The following is a 14,353-nucleotide window of genomic DNA, read 5'->3' as shown; positions in this document are numbered from 1 at the left end:
GCAGGTAGGCGACTGTCAGGAAGTGGTTCCCATGTCAGAGACCGGTCAAGACATTCTGGTTAAGAATTTCCTATTTGTCGATGATGTTTTTGCCTTACAAGTGAATGTTTAAATCTGTTACCTATTTTTTTCTCTTCCCGTGACTAATGTCAAATAGAAACTGATGGGAGAGTTAATTCTCTGACCCAGCTTTTCTGACAATAAAGTGGAACAGCCACAAATTAATTTTTCTGCCTAACTCGTATAAAAGTCTAACACAATAGCTTGGACACACGCCCCCCCCACCCCCCCCGGCCCCAGGACAATTGTGAGGGCACACTCAGGCCTGCTGCGGTTTCTTGCCTCCGCCAGAGAGAGCCCCCGAAACGGGCAGGCTGGGCAGCATGCCTCTCAGAAGAGTTGAAAAAATTTTGCATCGATTCAGAAGAGCTCACACTGTTTGACATCCAGCAAATTAAACATTATTTTTCTGATCTTTCTTAGGGAATCTGACCATCATGTGAGGGTCTTTGTCTGTTGCATCAGTGTGGTTTCATTGGCTGTGTGAGGGGGAAATGTGGAAGGGGATAGAAACAAGATGCCGGGTGGAGTCTCCTTTATTTACTGTGTTTTCGGAATCAGCTTGTCTTTTTACATAATGATGGAAAATCTTGTATGAAGAAAGAGCTCTTAAAACTGCAGCCAGTACATGACCCAAAACCTATAGATGCAGTTGTTTAGGATTTTATTTATGAGGACAATTGCTAAAAACCCTGATATTTCTCTCCCAGATTTCTTAGAGCTAAGTCAAGGGCCATTATGTCTCGAGCACTAATAGAGAGCTCCCTGGAGTCCACGATCTGGCCGTGGCATCATGGTGACTGTTACGTGGACAGGGATGAAACGTCCCCTTGTCCCCCCACCCCACCCCCCAAGCCCTCCTGGTGGAGGATAGACAAACACCAGATGACCACTTCTGTGCAGCACCTGGGAAATGGTCAACCAAGAATTTTTTGAGACAGGACTTACTCCTGGTTCAAGAGGATTACCGAGAAATGTTCTGCTCTTCGTGAAGTTCACAGAAACCAGAATAAAACTGAACCAAATTTAAGTGCTCGCACGCAGGTGGTTTGAACAGGCGGCCAGGTATAGAAACATGGACATCCAGTCACTGAATAAAGCAATGATTTAGGACAACGTTGGTCTCCGTGGTCCTCAGGATACTCGGCATGTGGGTCTGAAACACCCTGCTGGTGACTGACCCCCGGGAGGGGCGGCCCATGTCGTCAGACTGTGACCGTGCCAGGGTGAGGGTGGGGGGTCCCTCTCTGTAAGGATTCAGGAACTGTGTGCCGTGTATTTGACATTGAGTGTGCCCATGGTCTCAGCCCTGATATGTAAGGTTTTTCGATGCTAAACCCTCTGATGGAGAATCAGAGGACCGAGTATTAGTGGTTAGTAAATGCTGGGGCACGCATTTCAAAGGCAAGTGATTTGATTTTTTTTTTTTTTTTAATGTAACTGGCCATGAGGTGAAGCTAGGAAGTATTGATCAGATGGCTGTAAAAGATAGCAGAAGACCTTCCTAATGCCTGTTTTCGTTATAGAGGACATTTATAGCATGAAAAAAGTTAAAAAACCAAAACGCAAACCTCCAGCTGATGTCCTATATGAGTGTTTGTCTTCAAAAATGTTTGTACAAATCTACCCAGAGAAACTTCCCTGAATTCTGTATGCCGGTGAAGCCAGAATGTTAGGGCAGGAAGGTGCCCTCTCCACTTAGGGATGACCTTGATCTACTTATTGCCGTTAAAAAAAGACAGGAGACGTTGGCACGGTGGACTGATGCTGTATCATAAATATAGTCTTCAGTTCCAGGATGTTCTGTTAGAGTTATATACAGTTTAGGAAACTTATGTACAAATAATTTAAAATTGATCGTAAGTGATGTTCATGGTCTTTGCTATATAAAGAGTTGGGTACCATGTCCAAATATCACATCATCTATGGGCAAGTTAGATTTGCTTTCACCCTCCAGGTGGCTCTGGCACCTTTTCCGATGTGTAACCCCCCGGGGTAGGGTCCGTCTGCACAGACTGCTCAGGTGGTTTGGGGTTGTGAACTGTAGTTGGGAAGACTGGCCCTGGACCCAGTGTGAGAGACCTCAGATCACAGAAGTGACCCCCTTTTTATGGATCCCAACAAAGGCCTCCCCTCTGCCTGGTCAGCCAGTCCTGTGAGTGAAGAACACAGCAATTGCATATTCACCATGACTCAAAAAAAAAAAAAAAGAGAGAGAGACGTGATTTTGCACGAGTGATGTTCAGATCTGTCCTCTCAGGTGCTTTAAAAACAAACAAAAAACCCCTCTTTTCAAACTGATCTGAAAAACAATTGCCCTCGCACCTGGGTGGCTCGGTGGTTGAGCATCTGCCTTTGGCTCAGGTCGTGATCCCGGGGTCCGGGGATCAAGTCCCGCATCAGACAACCCCCAAGGAGCCTGCTTCTCCCTCTACCTGTGTCTCTGCCTCTCTCTGTCTCTCATGAATAAATAAATAAGATCTTTTAAAAAACAAAAAAACAATTGCCCTCTGATATTTTGGAATTTCTCTAGAAGAAAAAAATCGCTTTAAGTTTTATTCTGCAAAAATTATGGTCAGATTTGAGCTCACAGTGTGTCTGAGTTCTAGGACTTCCCTAGAATCAAGAAAGCAATTGTCTTCAAGACTGGCCTTGAAGAGCCTGCGTCTTTGGTGACAAGGAGGCAGCACAGTGCGACCTGGAGGGAGGCAGAGGGGACCAGGGGCTGCTCTGCAGGTGGAGTGTGGGTCCCAGGGACCCTTCTTCCGCGGTTCTTCTTGGTGGACTCGGGGACGACGGGCTGAGTATTTCTGGAGTAAATAACTGCAAAAGCAGCCGAGGAGATTCCCCCTGTAAATCGTAGCTGCAGAACAGTGAGCGCGGTCTCCGGGAAGCCCAGTCCTCAGGCCACGGGGGGCGTGTCTCCCTTCCTCTTGAAGCAGCGCGTGATGAAAGTCCCCAGGGCCACCAGGGGGATGCACATGGTGGAGGAGGCCACCAGCAGTCCAATGACGGCCAGTGCGTGGGGGGGGTAATCCTTGGTCACGAGCTGACCCTGAAAGGAGAAGCTGAGCGTCAGCGCCAGGAGGCCCGGCAGGCAGAGAGCTTGGCTTGGCCGAGAGGCTGTGGGCGGCGGGACTGTCTGGAATCGGGACTGTCTGGGATCGGGCTTCCTTACGGGCCACCTGGCGCAGCAGCTCGCTGGCAGGTGTGCCGGGGAGACTAGTTCCCCTTGGCTGCTTTCTCTTCCGTGAAGTTTTCTTTTTAAATTTTATTTATTTATTCATGAGAGACACAGAGAGAGGCAGAGGGAGAAGCAGGCTCCATGCAGGGAGCCCGACGTGGGCCTCGATCCCGGGACTCCAGGATCACGTCCTGGGCTGAAGGCGGCGCTAAACCGCTGAGCCACCCGGGCGGCCCATCCATGAAATTTTCAACCAGCGCATACAGCCGCTACTTGGCTCTATGCCTGAAGAGTAACCCCAAAAACAATCAAGGGCCTTTCATTTGAGGCACCATCAGAGCACTTAAATGTAGGGGGCTAACCTTCCTTAGGCCCCTGCTGCCCAACAGAACCTTCTGGGCTGATGGAAATGTTTCCGTATCGGTGTCCAGCATGGCAGCGCCCAGACACAGGTGGCTACGGAGCACACGCACACGCACTGTGGCCATGAGAGTGAAGAACTGAATTTTAAATTGTATCACGTTGTAATGAATTTCAGTGTAAATAGCCACATGTGGGTTGGCCACCATCCTAATGGCACAGCCCTAGTCTTACAAGAAGTCTTGATGGACCTCTGGATTTAGTTGGTGGATGTTTCCCTGAATGCACATGCTTTAAAGCTGATGAGAAAACGTGGCCAAGGGACACCTGGGTGGCTCAGCAGTTGAGCACCTGCCTTTGGCCCAGGGAGTGATCCTGGAGTCCTGGGATTGGGTCACACATGGGGCTCCCTGCATGGAGCCTGCTTCTCCCTCTGCCTGTGTCTCTGCCTCTCTGTCTCTGTGTCTCTCATGAATAAATAAATAAAATATTTTTTAAAAAAGTGGCCAAAAAGCCAGTAAATGTCCCCTTTCTATGCGGGAGCCACAGAACAGCTACATCCCAAGAGAGCAGGTGTTTGCTGCCAACCAAGCGTGGTTTGTAAGCCAAAACGTGGCTTAGAGTGTGGTGTGGGAACCAGCCCACAAACTTCTCGTTCCTCCCCAGTCCCTTTCTTTTGTTCTGTCCTGACCAGTCCAGAAAGTGGGAGGAAACACGTAGAAGCTGCTTTAGCAAATAGGCAGCTTCATCTTGAGTCTGTTGCATATAAGAAATAATTGGAGCCTGTATTCTATGTATCTTTTCTCATTTGACTTTTTGGCTGGTTCACTGGCCTTGCATTTTATGAAAGTGTCAGGATGCTATGGATTGGGGAAGACACCCCGGCCCCCCCACCGTCACTGGAACCGGGGTGGGAGCGCCTCCAGCCACCATCAGTTGTGTGCTCACGTGGAGCTGTGTCCTTCACCCCCCTTCTCTGCACGCCACCATGCACACTGGACACTGAGGGACACGTCCTCTACCCCTGGGCAGACGAGTGCCTGCTGGCCTGAAGTGTTACTGTCCTCACAGCATAAATATTCCCCATGGGAGTGCGTCTGTGTAGGGACAGCCAGGGCTGGCCTGCAGGCCGAGGGCATCCACGTGGCCGCCCTTGTTCACATAGGGATGGACACTTGCCCTTCCGGTCAGTGCACGGTGGCTGCCTGGTGCCCTGAGTGAGCCTGTTCTGTCCCAGCTGCACCCAGAGCCACAGCCACCCGGGATCTGGCCATGCAAGTGCAAGGGCAGGTCCCCTTGGACTCCTGTGGCATCCCTTCCAGGGCCCGGGCCCACGCCCTCCGGGCTCCCTCTGCCTTTCCCGAGGAGGCCTAAGTGGTCAGAGGGCCTGCGGCCGAGGAAGAGGGTGCTGCCCAGGCGGGAACCAGTCCCAGCAAGAGACCTTCTCCTGGCCGCCGGCACAGGTCCCCTGGGAAGTTCCCGCTCTCTTTCCCAGAGCACATGTTGGAAAACTCAAAGCCCACTTGCTGCTGTCCTGGGCTGAGTAAATACCCGGGTGATGCTTCCGTGTTGAGACGAATAACCTGCCCACACCGGGGAAATGGTTCTTTGGTTTCAGAAAACTGAAAGCCGGTGCTCGAGAGCGAGCCCCGGGGGGCCCTGAGACAGAGGGTACCTGGGAGGCGTCCCAGGCTTGGTACTTCAGGGTCCCCGTGAGGATGTAGTCAGTCAGGTAGAAGACAAAGAGGCTGACGATGAGCAGCGGGCTGACGCCGGCCCAGATGACCTTCCAGTACCAGTTCAGAGTGCGGCCAGTCATGGCCTTGAGGTCACTTTCAAATCTATTTGGAAAATGGGGAGAAAGTCTGGATTATCCATGCTGTTGGGGTGAGGGGGCTTCAGCTTTCATATCCCTGTGGTCCCAGGAAGATTCTGTTCTGAGCACCATCGATGACCTCTTGGGATCCCTCCCTGGTACCTCCTGGGGAGAGGGTGAGGGCAGGGGGTGGCGGGGGGAAGGGCTGAGGCCGTCGCAGAGCAGTGGAGCAAGGCAATGAACCACCCCATAGTTAGGGGGACGTCCGAAGAGATCTTCCCGGTGCTAGAGGAAGGCGCTGGTGTAGACCAGGGGGCGGCTCCCAGCGGCGGCAGGAAGAAACAGCAATGCGGGACATTTATCAAGCCAGCATCAACCCTGGGGAGGAGGGTGCCCAAGCTCTGCCCCCCCTCCTCCGTCCTGGTATCAGCGACTCTATACTGCACATAAAAATGCCTCCAGAGGGGAATCTCTTTTGTACCCTGGAACCAGAGCGGGTTTGCTGGGGCAGAGGGGAGAGCCAAACCCAGGAGCAAAGCACTTTGGGCCTGGCCCGTTGTGGCGGGCACAGAGAAGCCAGAGCAGCGGTCCCCAAAGGTGGCTGCCCGCAGACACCGCTGTGATGGCCATCGTGTCTGCGGAATGTGTCTTTTTCTTCCCTTTAAACGGAGTCTCTTCCTTAAATTTAGCAATAGTGCAACAGCATCGATTTTACCGTGGGTGTGACAAGTTACTCATGCTGATACAGACACAAGGAAGTATGGAAAGTATCTTCAGCACTTCGGGAGATGCCCACCCAGCCATCATCCCATTTAACAGCAGAAGGCATCAAGGCCCCAGGCTGTGAGGTGACTTGCCCGAGGGCACCCAGGGTAGTTTTAGGCCCAGACCCAGGCCTAAAACCCAGGTTGGTGTACTGCCTCCCGTCCAGGGTCTTGAAACTGCCCCCGAGGCGCTCTGGCCTTGGAGAGGGGTGGGGGTGGGGCGGGGTGAGCCTGTCAGCAGCTGCAACCACAGCCACCTGCCACACTTCGGCCTGTTTGCATGTCCTGAGTTCCCGCAGAAGCCTGCAGCTTGTCACCTGCTCCCATGCTGCTGCTGACCTGGCTGGCCCCTGGGTTCCAGGCCATGAAGGCTCATGTCCTTCGTGTGAATACCTGAGATTTTCAAGATTACACGTGGCAGAAAGGGCTGGGGTTCTCTGTCCCTTCACATCCTCTGCCCCCCACTTTCCTGGATAGAGAAGGTTGGGAAGAGCGAGCTGGCTGGGGGTGGGAGGGGTGGGGGGGAGGTGACATGGCACTGTTGCTAGGTGTCACTAGATGGCGCTGTCCCCTGGGCAAGCAGAGAGAACCGCTACAAATTATACCCCATTCTTTGAGATTCACAATTGTCTTCAAGGCTCCAAGAAGTCCAATAGGAAAGAAATCTTTGCTTTAACTTATTATGTCCTGAAATTATTTGATCATAGGAGTCCCTTGGTGTGACAGGAGACCCCAGGGCTTCCCGGACACAGTGGGGAAACGTGGCTCAAGGGGTCTGGTTTCTGGAGTCATGGCTTGTCCTCCCCACCCCCAACCCCTCCAAACCAGTTTGGAGGATGGGAAAAGATGGAGGATGGGGGGCACACCTTGACACACCTTTGTAATCGGCTCACATCTGAGCAGTGCTTCCCAAAGTGCAGTGTGCCTTGGATCCCTCACGTGTTAAAACGTCGGATCTGATTCAGTGGGCCTGGGTGGGCCCCAGATCTCACGTTTTAAACAAGCTCCCTGGAGGCGCCTGGGTGGCTCAGTGGTTGAGCATCTGCCTTTGGCTCAGGTCGTGATCCCAGGGTCTGGGGATCGAGTCTCCCATCAGGCTTTCTGCATGGAGCTTGCTTCTCCCTCTGCCTACGTCTCTGCCTCTGTCTCTCATGAATAATAAAATATTTAAAAATAAATAAACAAGCTCCCTGATACCACTGAGGCTGCTACTCTGGGACCACACCTGCAGTAGCAAGGCTCTCTAGACCCGCGGTTGTCAGACTGAGGTCCCCTGACTCCGCTGGGAACTTGTTAGCAGCATGAGTCCTTGGGCAGCTCTCTGCACCTAGGTGATCAGAAGCCCTGGCGTGAGGCCCAGCAGGTCAGAACCGACCGTCCACACTCAGGTTTGGAGTCTGCTCTAGACCAGGGGTCTCAGCCCCACCGCACCTGCCATCGCCTGGGGAGATTTAAAACATTCCAGGGCTGGGATGGAGAACCTGACATCCTGAATCTGCAGCACTTTCTAGGGTGTAAGTTATGCACTGGACTTTGGTCAGCGCGCTCGGAAAGTACTGATGTTCACGGATGATCAGTGTCTCGTGCCTGGAGGCACGGTTCCCTGCCCGGGTAAGCCGCTGGGGTCCAGCAGGGTCCACGGGCGAATATCCTATAACAAAAAGTAAAAATACAGGAAGTGGAGAGAGGAGGTATGAGCGGAGGGTGGGACGAAGGAAGAGAACCAGCCGCGCACAGGGACAAGCAATGCCAAGCTGGAAGCTGGAAGCCAGGGGTGGAGGGCCTGCGGGAAGGGGCGTGGCCTCCGTGGGGGCGTGGCCCAGGGGCGGGGCCCAACAGGGGCGTGGCCTCAGCGGGGCGTGGCCTCAGTGGGGCGGGGCCCAGCGGGGCGGGGCCTCCACGGGGCGTAGCCCCAGCGGGGGCGTGGTCCGGCGGGGCCTCCGTGGGGCGTGGCCCAAGCAGGGGCGGGGCTAATCGGGGGCGAGGTCCGAGGGGGCGTGGCCTCCGCGTGGGCGGGGCCAGCGGGGGCGGGGCCTCCTCACCTCCTCAGCCCGTACACGTAGCACACAGCGATGGTCTCCACCAGGACGATGAGCAGCAGGGACAGTGTGGCAGCGTAGTCATTGAATATGTCGAACCAGTAGTTGCCGGCCTCCATGGTGAACACCAAGCCGATGACACAGTTGACGAGGCACACCAGACCTGGGGCCGCAAGAGCACGCGCTCACCAGCCTGAGACGCCCACCCGTCCGTCCAGCTTCCTCTGCGGCAGCAGAGCCGCGGACCCCAGGGGGACTGTGCCGGGGACCGGCCTCCCTGCCCGTGTGTGCCACAGGTGCGTGGGTTCAGGGGCGCCAAAGGTGTCCCCGAGGAGGGGTGTCTGCACAAGTCGCTGATGTCAACTCAGGGAGCTGTCCTGCATGCAGGGGGCGTGGAACTCAGTGGAAAAGAGAAAGTTGTGGGCACTGCTGTCTGGGGGGTAAGGGGGGTCCCACCCAGCCTGTTTGCCCCAACAAATCAGCCCCTGAGCTCACAGATTTGCACTGGCGGGGCACCCCTCCCAGGACTTCCTAGGGAGGACTCACACCTGGCCAGAGAGGGAGTAGGGAGGGGAGGGGAAGATAGGAATGTTTACCCAGCTCCCGCTACTGTGCCCCAGGCACACGGCAGACATTGGATCTGATAGTCTGGGGAGCCCCCTTTCACAGCTGGGGAAGCCAAGGCCCAGAGATATGGAGTAACTTTCCCCACATTCCACAGCATGCAAGTGGTGGAGTCGGGATTCAGACAGAGGCCCCTGTGCCTCCAGAACTGAGGTTCTTGTCCCAGTCTCCTTTGGCTGACTCCGCCCCGGGGACCCCATGAAGTTTTTGACTCGGAAGCTCGCACCTGCCCTTCCCAGCGCCAAACCATATACCACCAGTCACCAAACCCCAGTGCCATCTTGAGAGGACACACAAGGAGAAGGGGCTACGTGCTGGACACACACGCACACGTCATGCGGCTACAGAGGCCAGGCGCAGGGAGGGATGCTCAGCACTAGAGGGTTCTGACAAAGGGTGGGCAGCTCCACCTGGGTGGTCGGGATTTTAAGGGGATGGGATGAGAACTGGGTGGGATCCGAGAGCTGGGAGAAGGGATGTCCTAGATGCAGTGGGATGGCGTCATCATGGGCAGGGGTGGGGGCTACAAGGTCCCCCAGACACAGCCAGGAAGGATGGCGCAGATGGATGGTGGAGTGAAGAAGGGAGGAGGGGTGATTAGAAAAAAATAGGTCCTTCCCTAAGAACGCCCCCACCCCACCCCACCCGCCCCCCGCAGCAGAATGGGAAGGTGCATGGTGGTGGGTGGTCTTACAGGGGATCATTTATCACACAGGCAGGAAAGGGACAGACTCGCAGCCAGTTGCCACAACAGGGTGAACTGCACAGAGTTTGGTGAAGACGAGATACAAGGAGCACAGATGGTGTGATTTCATTTATAGGAAGTTCAAGAGTGGGAAAAAACAATCCTAAATGGTAGCAGTCAGAGAGAGGTGGTTTTGGGGACAGAGGTCAGCGTATGGACCAGGAAAGGGTGGCAAGGGGCTCTCAGGGGCGGTGGGGATGCTCTGTATCTTGACTTGGGTGGTGGTTACTTGGGTAGAAACCTGTAAAACTCATTGAGTTTGTGTTTAAGCAATGTACACATGATAATTGTACACTTCAATTAAAACAAAGACAAAAAAGCAGGTCCTCTCCTAGCCTGAAGAGTTCTGAGCACCACGTTGGTGACTTTGCCCTTTCCCATGGCTGGAATGGAGAAGCAGAGGCAACGGCGAGTCACACAGACCAGGTCCTTGATGGCCCGGAGGAGGAGAGACCATGGCAGGACCTCTGGGAGGTTGGCACGTCGACGAGCACAGGGTCCTGTGGCAGCTCGCCCATCAGCTGGCGCCCCACGCCCGGCCCTCCCGGATCCAGCCTCCTCCACGGATTGGCCCACTCACCGGAGATGGCCTCCTTGGGCAGGTGACGGGAGATGACCTTGCTGTCGGTCAGAGGCGTGAGGATGGCCGCCGTGTTCCCCAGCATGCTCCCAATGCCCAGCATCAGCAGCATCAAGAAGTAGAGCACCGACCATAGCTGCGACACCTCCATGTTTTTAATGGCCTCAGTGTAGACGATAAAAGACAGGCCAGTGCCCTGGACTGCCTGCCCGTGGTAAGAAGACACCGGTTACACACCCAAGGGACGTAGGACTCCTCAAGCACACCCGATGCTAAGCAATTTGGGGGACCCTGGAAGTGGCCATGAGAAGCCACGTTCTGAGGTTGGCTTTGCCATCTGCAGCCCGGCCCCTCAGGCTTAGTGGGGCTGGATAGAAGTGGGACCCGTCAGGAGTCCGTGTTGGCAAATGTTCCAAGTCATCTTGGAGTACTGAGCTCCTCTCTCCAGCTCCAACTCACATATGTTCTGGATGAAATACAATAAAACAAGGTTTGGATCATTTCTGCTTCCAGTGTCATGACCACCTAGGTGTTCTGAGTCCTCAGTGGCTGGGAGCCGAGGTGGGCAGGTGGAACCAGAGCAATGGGAGCCAGAATAGTGGGGAGCTGGCCTGGCCAGCGGGCAACCAAAATGACAGGATTGCTCGGTGGCCAGATCCCTGCAGCGATAGCACTGTTGTGGGGATACTGAACTGTGGAAACAGAGCTTGGAGCTCCTGCTTAATGACATACCGTCAAGAGGGATGAAAGAGGTCTTGGGTTCGAGGGTGCCCCCTGGCTATCAGCAGCAGAAGCAAACCCTCTCTGGGGCAAAGCTCCCTTAATTTAGACCTGTAGGACCATCAGAGATGATCAAGCAGTGAGCTTGCAAACAGATGTATAAACCCCAAGATCGGACGCCTGGGTGGCTCAATAATTGAGCATCTGCCTCTGGCTCAGGTTGTGATCCCGAGGTCTGGGATTGAGTCCCACATCGGGCTCCCTGCGGGGAGCCTACTTCTTCCTCTGCCTATGTCTCTGCCTCTCTTTCTGGGTGTCTCATGAATAAATGAACTCTTAAAAAAAAAAAACAAAACGACCCACAGGAAGACAAGCCACTGAGTAAAAAGAGTCAGCAGGAATAATTCCCCCAGAATGGCAGAGGTTGGATTGGCAGATTCAGAACATAAGTCAGCTCTGTGGCATACTGATGAGCACAGTGGGATTCTCCAGCTCTGGGTGCAGACATCAGGGGTGATCATTTGTAGAGAATTCACAAACGGTAACAAAACCTGCTAACGTTGGCTTGCTTTTTATCATTATTATGAGCCCACACATCCTCCACAATGTCAGGGATAGCTATGTGTACGACACTTCCAAAGACACAAAAGGCAAAATTGCCAAGATAAACATATCAGAAGAAGCTACTAGAATGAAAAGCAAATTTGAGGGAGAAAAAAATCGTGTCCAACAAATTACTGAACCAAAAGGCTCCACCGGCAGCTAAATACCACTTGCAGCTGAAAAGAAAATTAGTGATCTGGGAGGTGTATCCCAGGAATGAATCCATAATGAAGAAAAGAAAAGAAGGTGGGAAAACATAAAAGAGAAATGAGGGGACATGCAGGGAGGGATGAGAAGATGTAGAAGGAACTCTGGACAGAGAAGAGAGACAGAAGTATAGGTGACGAGTAAGAGGTAACAGGCATTAATTTCCCAGAACTGGTAAGATACACGGATCCGTGGATCCAGGAAGCCCAACCATGCCCAAACCCACATTGCATAAATAAAAATACACTCGTGCTTAGATAGCAGAGGGCAGAGTCCAAGGAAAGGGGACAGAGAAATCAGAGAGAGCGCTGAAAGCCAGAGGGCTTTGAAGAAGGACAGGACATTATAAGAGCCTCCATGGAAGCCAGAATCACATGGCAAATATCTCCGAAGTGTGGAGAGAAGATCACTGTGAACCTGGAATGTTCTATGTAGGAGAAACTGTCTTTAAAAAGAGGGGCTGAATATAGACATTTGCATATAGACAAAACCTGAGGCAATGCATCATCAAGGAGCAGGTGCCGTGCACCGGGAACTAATATAGCACTATATGCTAATTATACTGGAATTAAAATTAAAAGAAAAAAAAAACCTGCTATAAAGGGATGCATTTTAAGGGAGGATAAAAAATCCCAGAAGATGTCTGGGTGCCAAAGGAAATGGTGAGCAAGTAAAATGGCAAACGTGCAGGGAAGGGTAGACACAGTCGTATGAAACGACACCTGGGGCAGCCTGGGTGGCTCAGCGGTTCAGCGCCACCTTCGGCCCAGGGCGTGATCCTGGAGACCGGGGATCAAGTCCCACGTCGGGCTCCCTGCATGGAGCCTGCTTCTCCCTCTGCCTGTGTCTCTGCCTCTCTCTGTGTGTCTCTCATGAATAAATAAATAAAATTTAAAAACAGCAACAACAACATTTGTATCCAGCTTACAGGCTCAAAAGGACAGAGCCGGACACAGACGGTATTTGAAACCAGAGGGATGAGATGAACGTGCTCTACAGTCCTTGTTCTGTTTGGGTGGGACGTCAAGATCTTGTTGAACCTCAGGTGTTGTTAAGTTAAATGTGCATGGGACAAATTCGAGAGAAGAAATTCGCTAGATCAGCTCCAAATAGCAGAGAATAAAGCAGCAGGCGGGGAGGGGGCAGGGGGAACAGAGGGTAAAAACAGGAACAAACGTATAACAAGACAGTCTGAATAAATCAGCAACCACATAATTCTTGGACACTGAGCCAAGCTCAGATGTAAGTGCGGAAAACTCTCAGGGGCCCTAAACAAAAAGGAATTTTGAAATGAAAACACCCACCAGGAGCTGAGGCCCCAAGGGGAGGGATTGAGGCCTCAGAGGCGGGGGCTGGGGGTCAGGCCGGTGTGCACGCAGTTGGCTGCCTACTGCATGCAATGAGCTGATCAATGACAGGGATGCCAACCGAATGCCCGAGAAGGTGGCCCATACTGACAGGTGCTGGTAGACAAGCCACGGGAGAAGGAGCTCCGGGCCCCTATGTTACCAGTTGCTGTGCTTTAAGCTGTTTAGCTACACACTTGGCTGAGGAACCAGACACCGCTCGCCACGGCTTCGACAAGAACGCACGTGATCCCAGCATGAAGGCCACAGAAGCAGCTACAGGCCGGGGGTCCTCGACTACGGCACCCACTGACCCAGTCACTTGCAAAGAAGCTGCTGCTACATCGCATGAAAAGCATCTGGGAAATAACACATGGGTTTGACACTAAGGCTGCCTCGAGAATCTTCCTTGGCTTGTGCTTTGTTGTGGGAGGCTCTCAAAGGTCCCTGTGGGCGGCTCTCCGCGGAGGGAAGCAAGCCGAGACCCCGCCCGCAGCTTACCGTGGCCAGCTCTGATTGCAAGCTGCAGTTTTTAATTTGTGGGAGCACCTCGCTGTATTTGCTGGGGAAGGCAGACGCCAGGTAGCTCTTCACCTGCTCCAGGTTGCTGGGTGTCAAAAAGCCATCTTCAAGGTCAAAAGAATTGGTCAGCAGCAGAATCACCCTACAGAGCAGAGCACCAGATGGACCTTCGCTGGTTAGCAAGGCCTTTGTCACTGAACCCCCTCGAAGCCTGGGTGCCGGGGGTTCCTCCCCATCCGATGGGGCGAGGTCTCTCCAGCGAAGGGAATCTGTTGATCGGTAACCTTTAAAGTCTGGGGTGATTTTGAATGGCTTTGGAAGAGACTCAGAGCAGGACCAGAAATGAGAAACCAACCCGCACCCCTCAGCCACCTTCACCTCTGGGCCGACACTGTCCCGACAGAATGTGATGGGGGGGATGCCCTACCCCCGCGCCGTCCTGTGGGGCCCCCAGGGACCCATGAGCGCTTGAATTGGTGAGTCTCACCGAGAAAACCACTTGAGTTCATTTACATTTAAATGGAAATCAGTTTCAACAAAAATTTAATTCATCGACTTAACTAAGATCACAACTGCTTCGATTCATTAAAATTGAATCAACGAATTTAATGAAGTGAATTTTTAAAGATTCACTTCATGATGTCAGTCAATCTCCATTTAAATCTGTAGGTAGCCACTTGTGGCCAGTGACTCACTCCCGTGTGGGACAGTGATGGACATGGATGAGGTTTGTCGTGTTTTGGGTAAGGGGGGGCAGGGAGTGAGTTCTGGGACCTCCATGGC

The 14,353-nt window shown here is 53.2% G+C and overlaps 1 protein-coding gene across 1 annotated transcript in view; it reads right to left on the bottom strand.

Moving 5' to 3' along the window:
- Positions 1-1,812: 1,812 nt before the first annotated feature.
- The window catches only part of SLC6A20 (solute carrier family 6 member 20), a 38,454-nt gene continuing 25,913 nt past the window's right edge, over positions 1,813-14,353 (bottom strand). Inside the window, exons 7-11 of the mRNA XM_077859184.1 lie at positions 13,550-13,712; positions 10,173-10,377; positions 8,227-8,386; positions 5,280-5,445; positions 1,813-3,115 (exon numbers count right to left, since the gene is read on the bottom strand). Coding sequence (XP_077715310.1) covers positions 2,963-3,115; positions 5,280-5,445; positions 8,227-8,386; positions 10,173-10,377; positions 13,550-13,712 — 847 coding nt within the window. The 3' untranslated portion in view covers positions 1,813-2,962. The remainder of the gene's footprint in view (positions 3,116-5,279; positions 5,446-8,226; positions 8,387-10,172; positions 10,378-13,549; positions 13,713-14,353) is intronic.

The sequence above is a fragment of the Canis aureus genome, chromosome 19, assembly GCF_053574225.1.
Source record: "Canis aureus isolate CA01 chromosome 19, VMU_Caureus_v.1.0, whole genome shotgun sequence".
Taxonomy (NCBI): domain Eukaryota; kingdom Metazoa; phylum Chordata; class Mammalia; order Carnivora; family Canidae; genus Canis; species Canis aureus.
The sequence above is the reverse complement of the archived record's forward strand: the minus strand, read 5'-3'. Positions and strand labels throughout refer to the sequence as shown.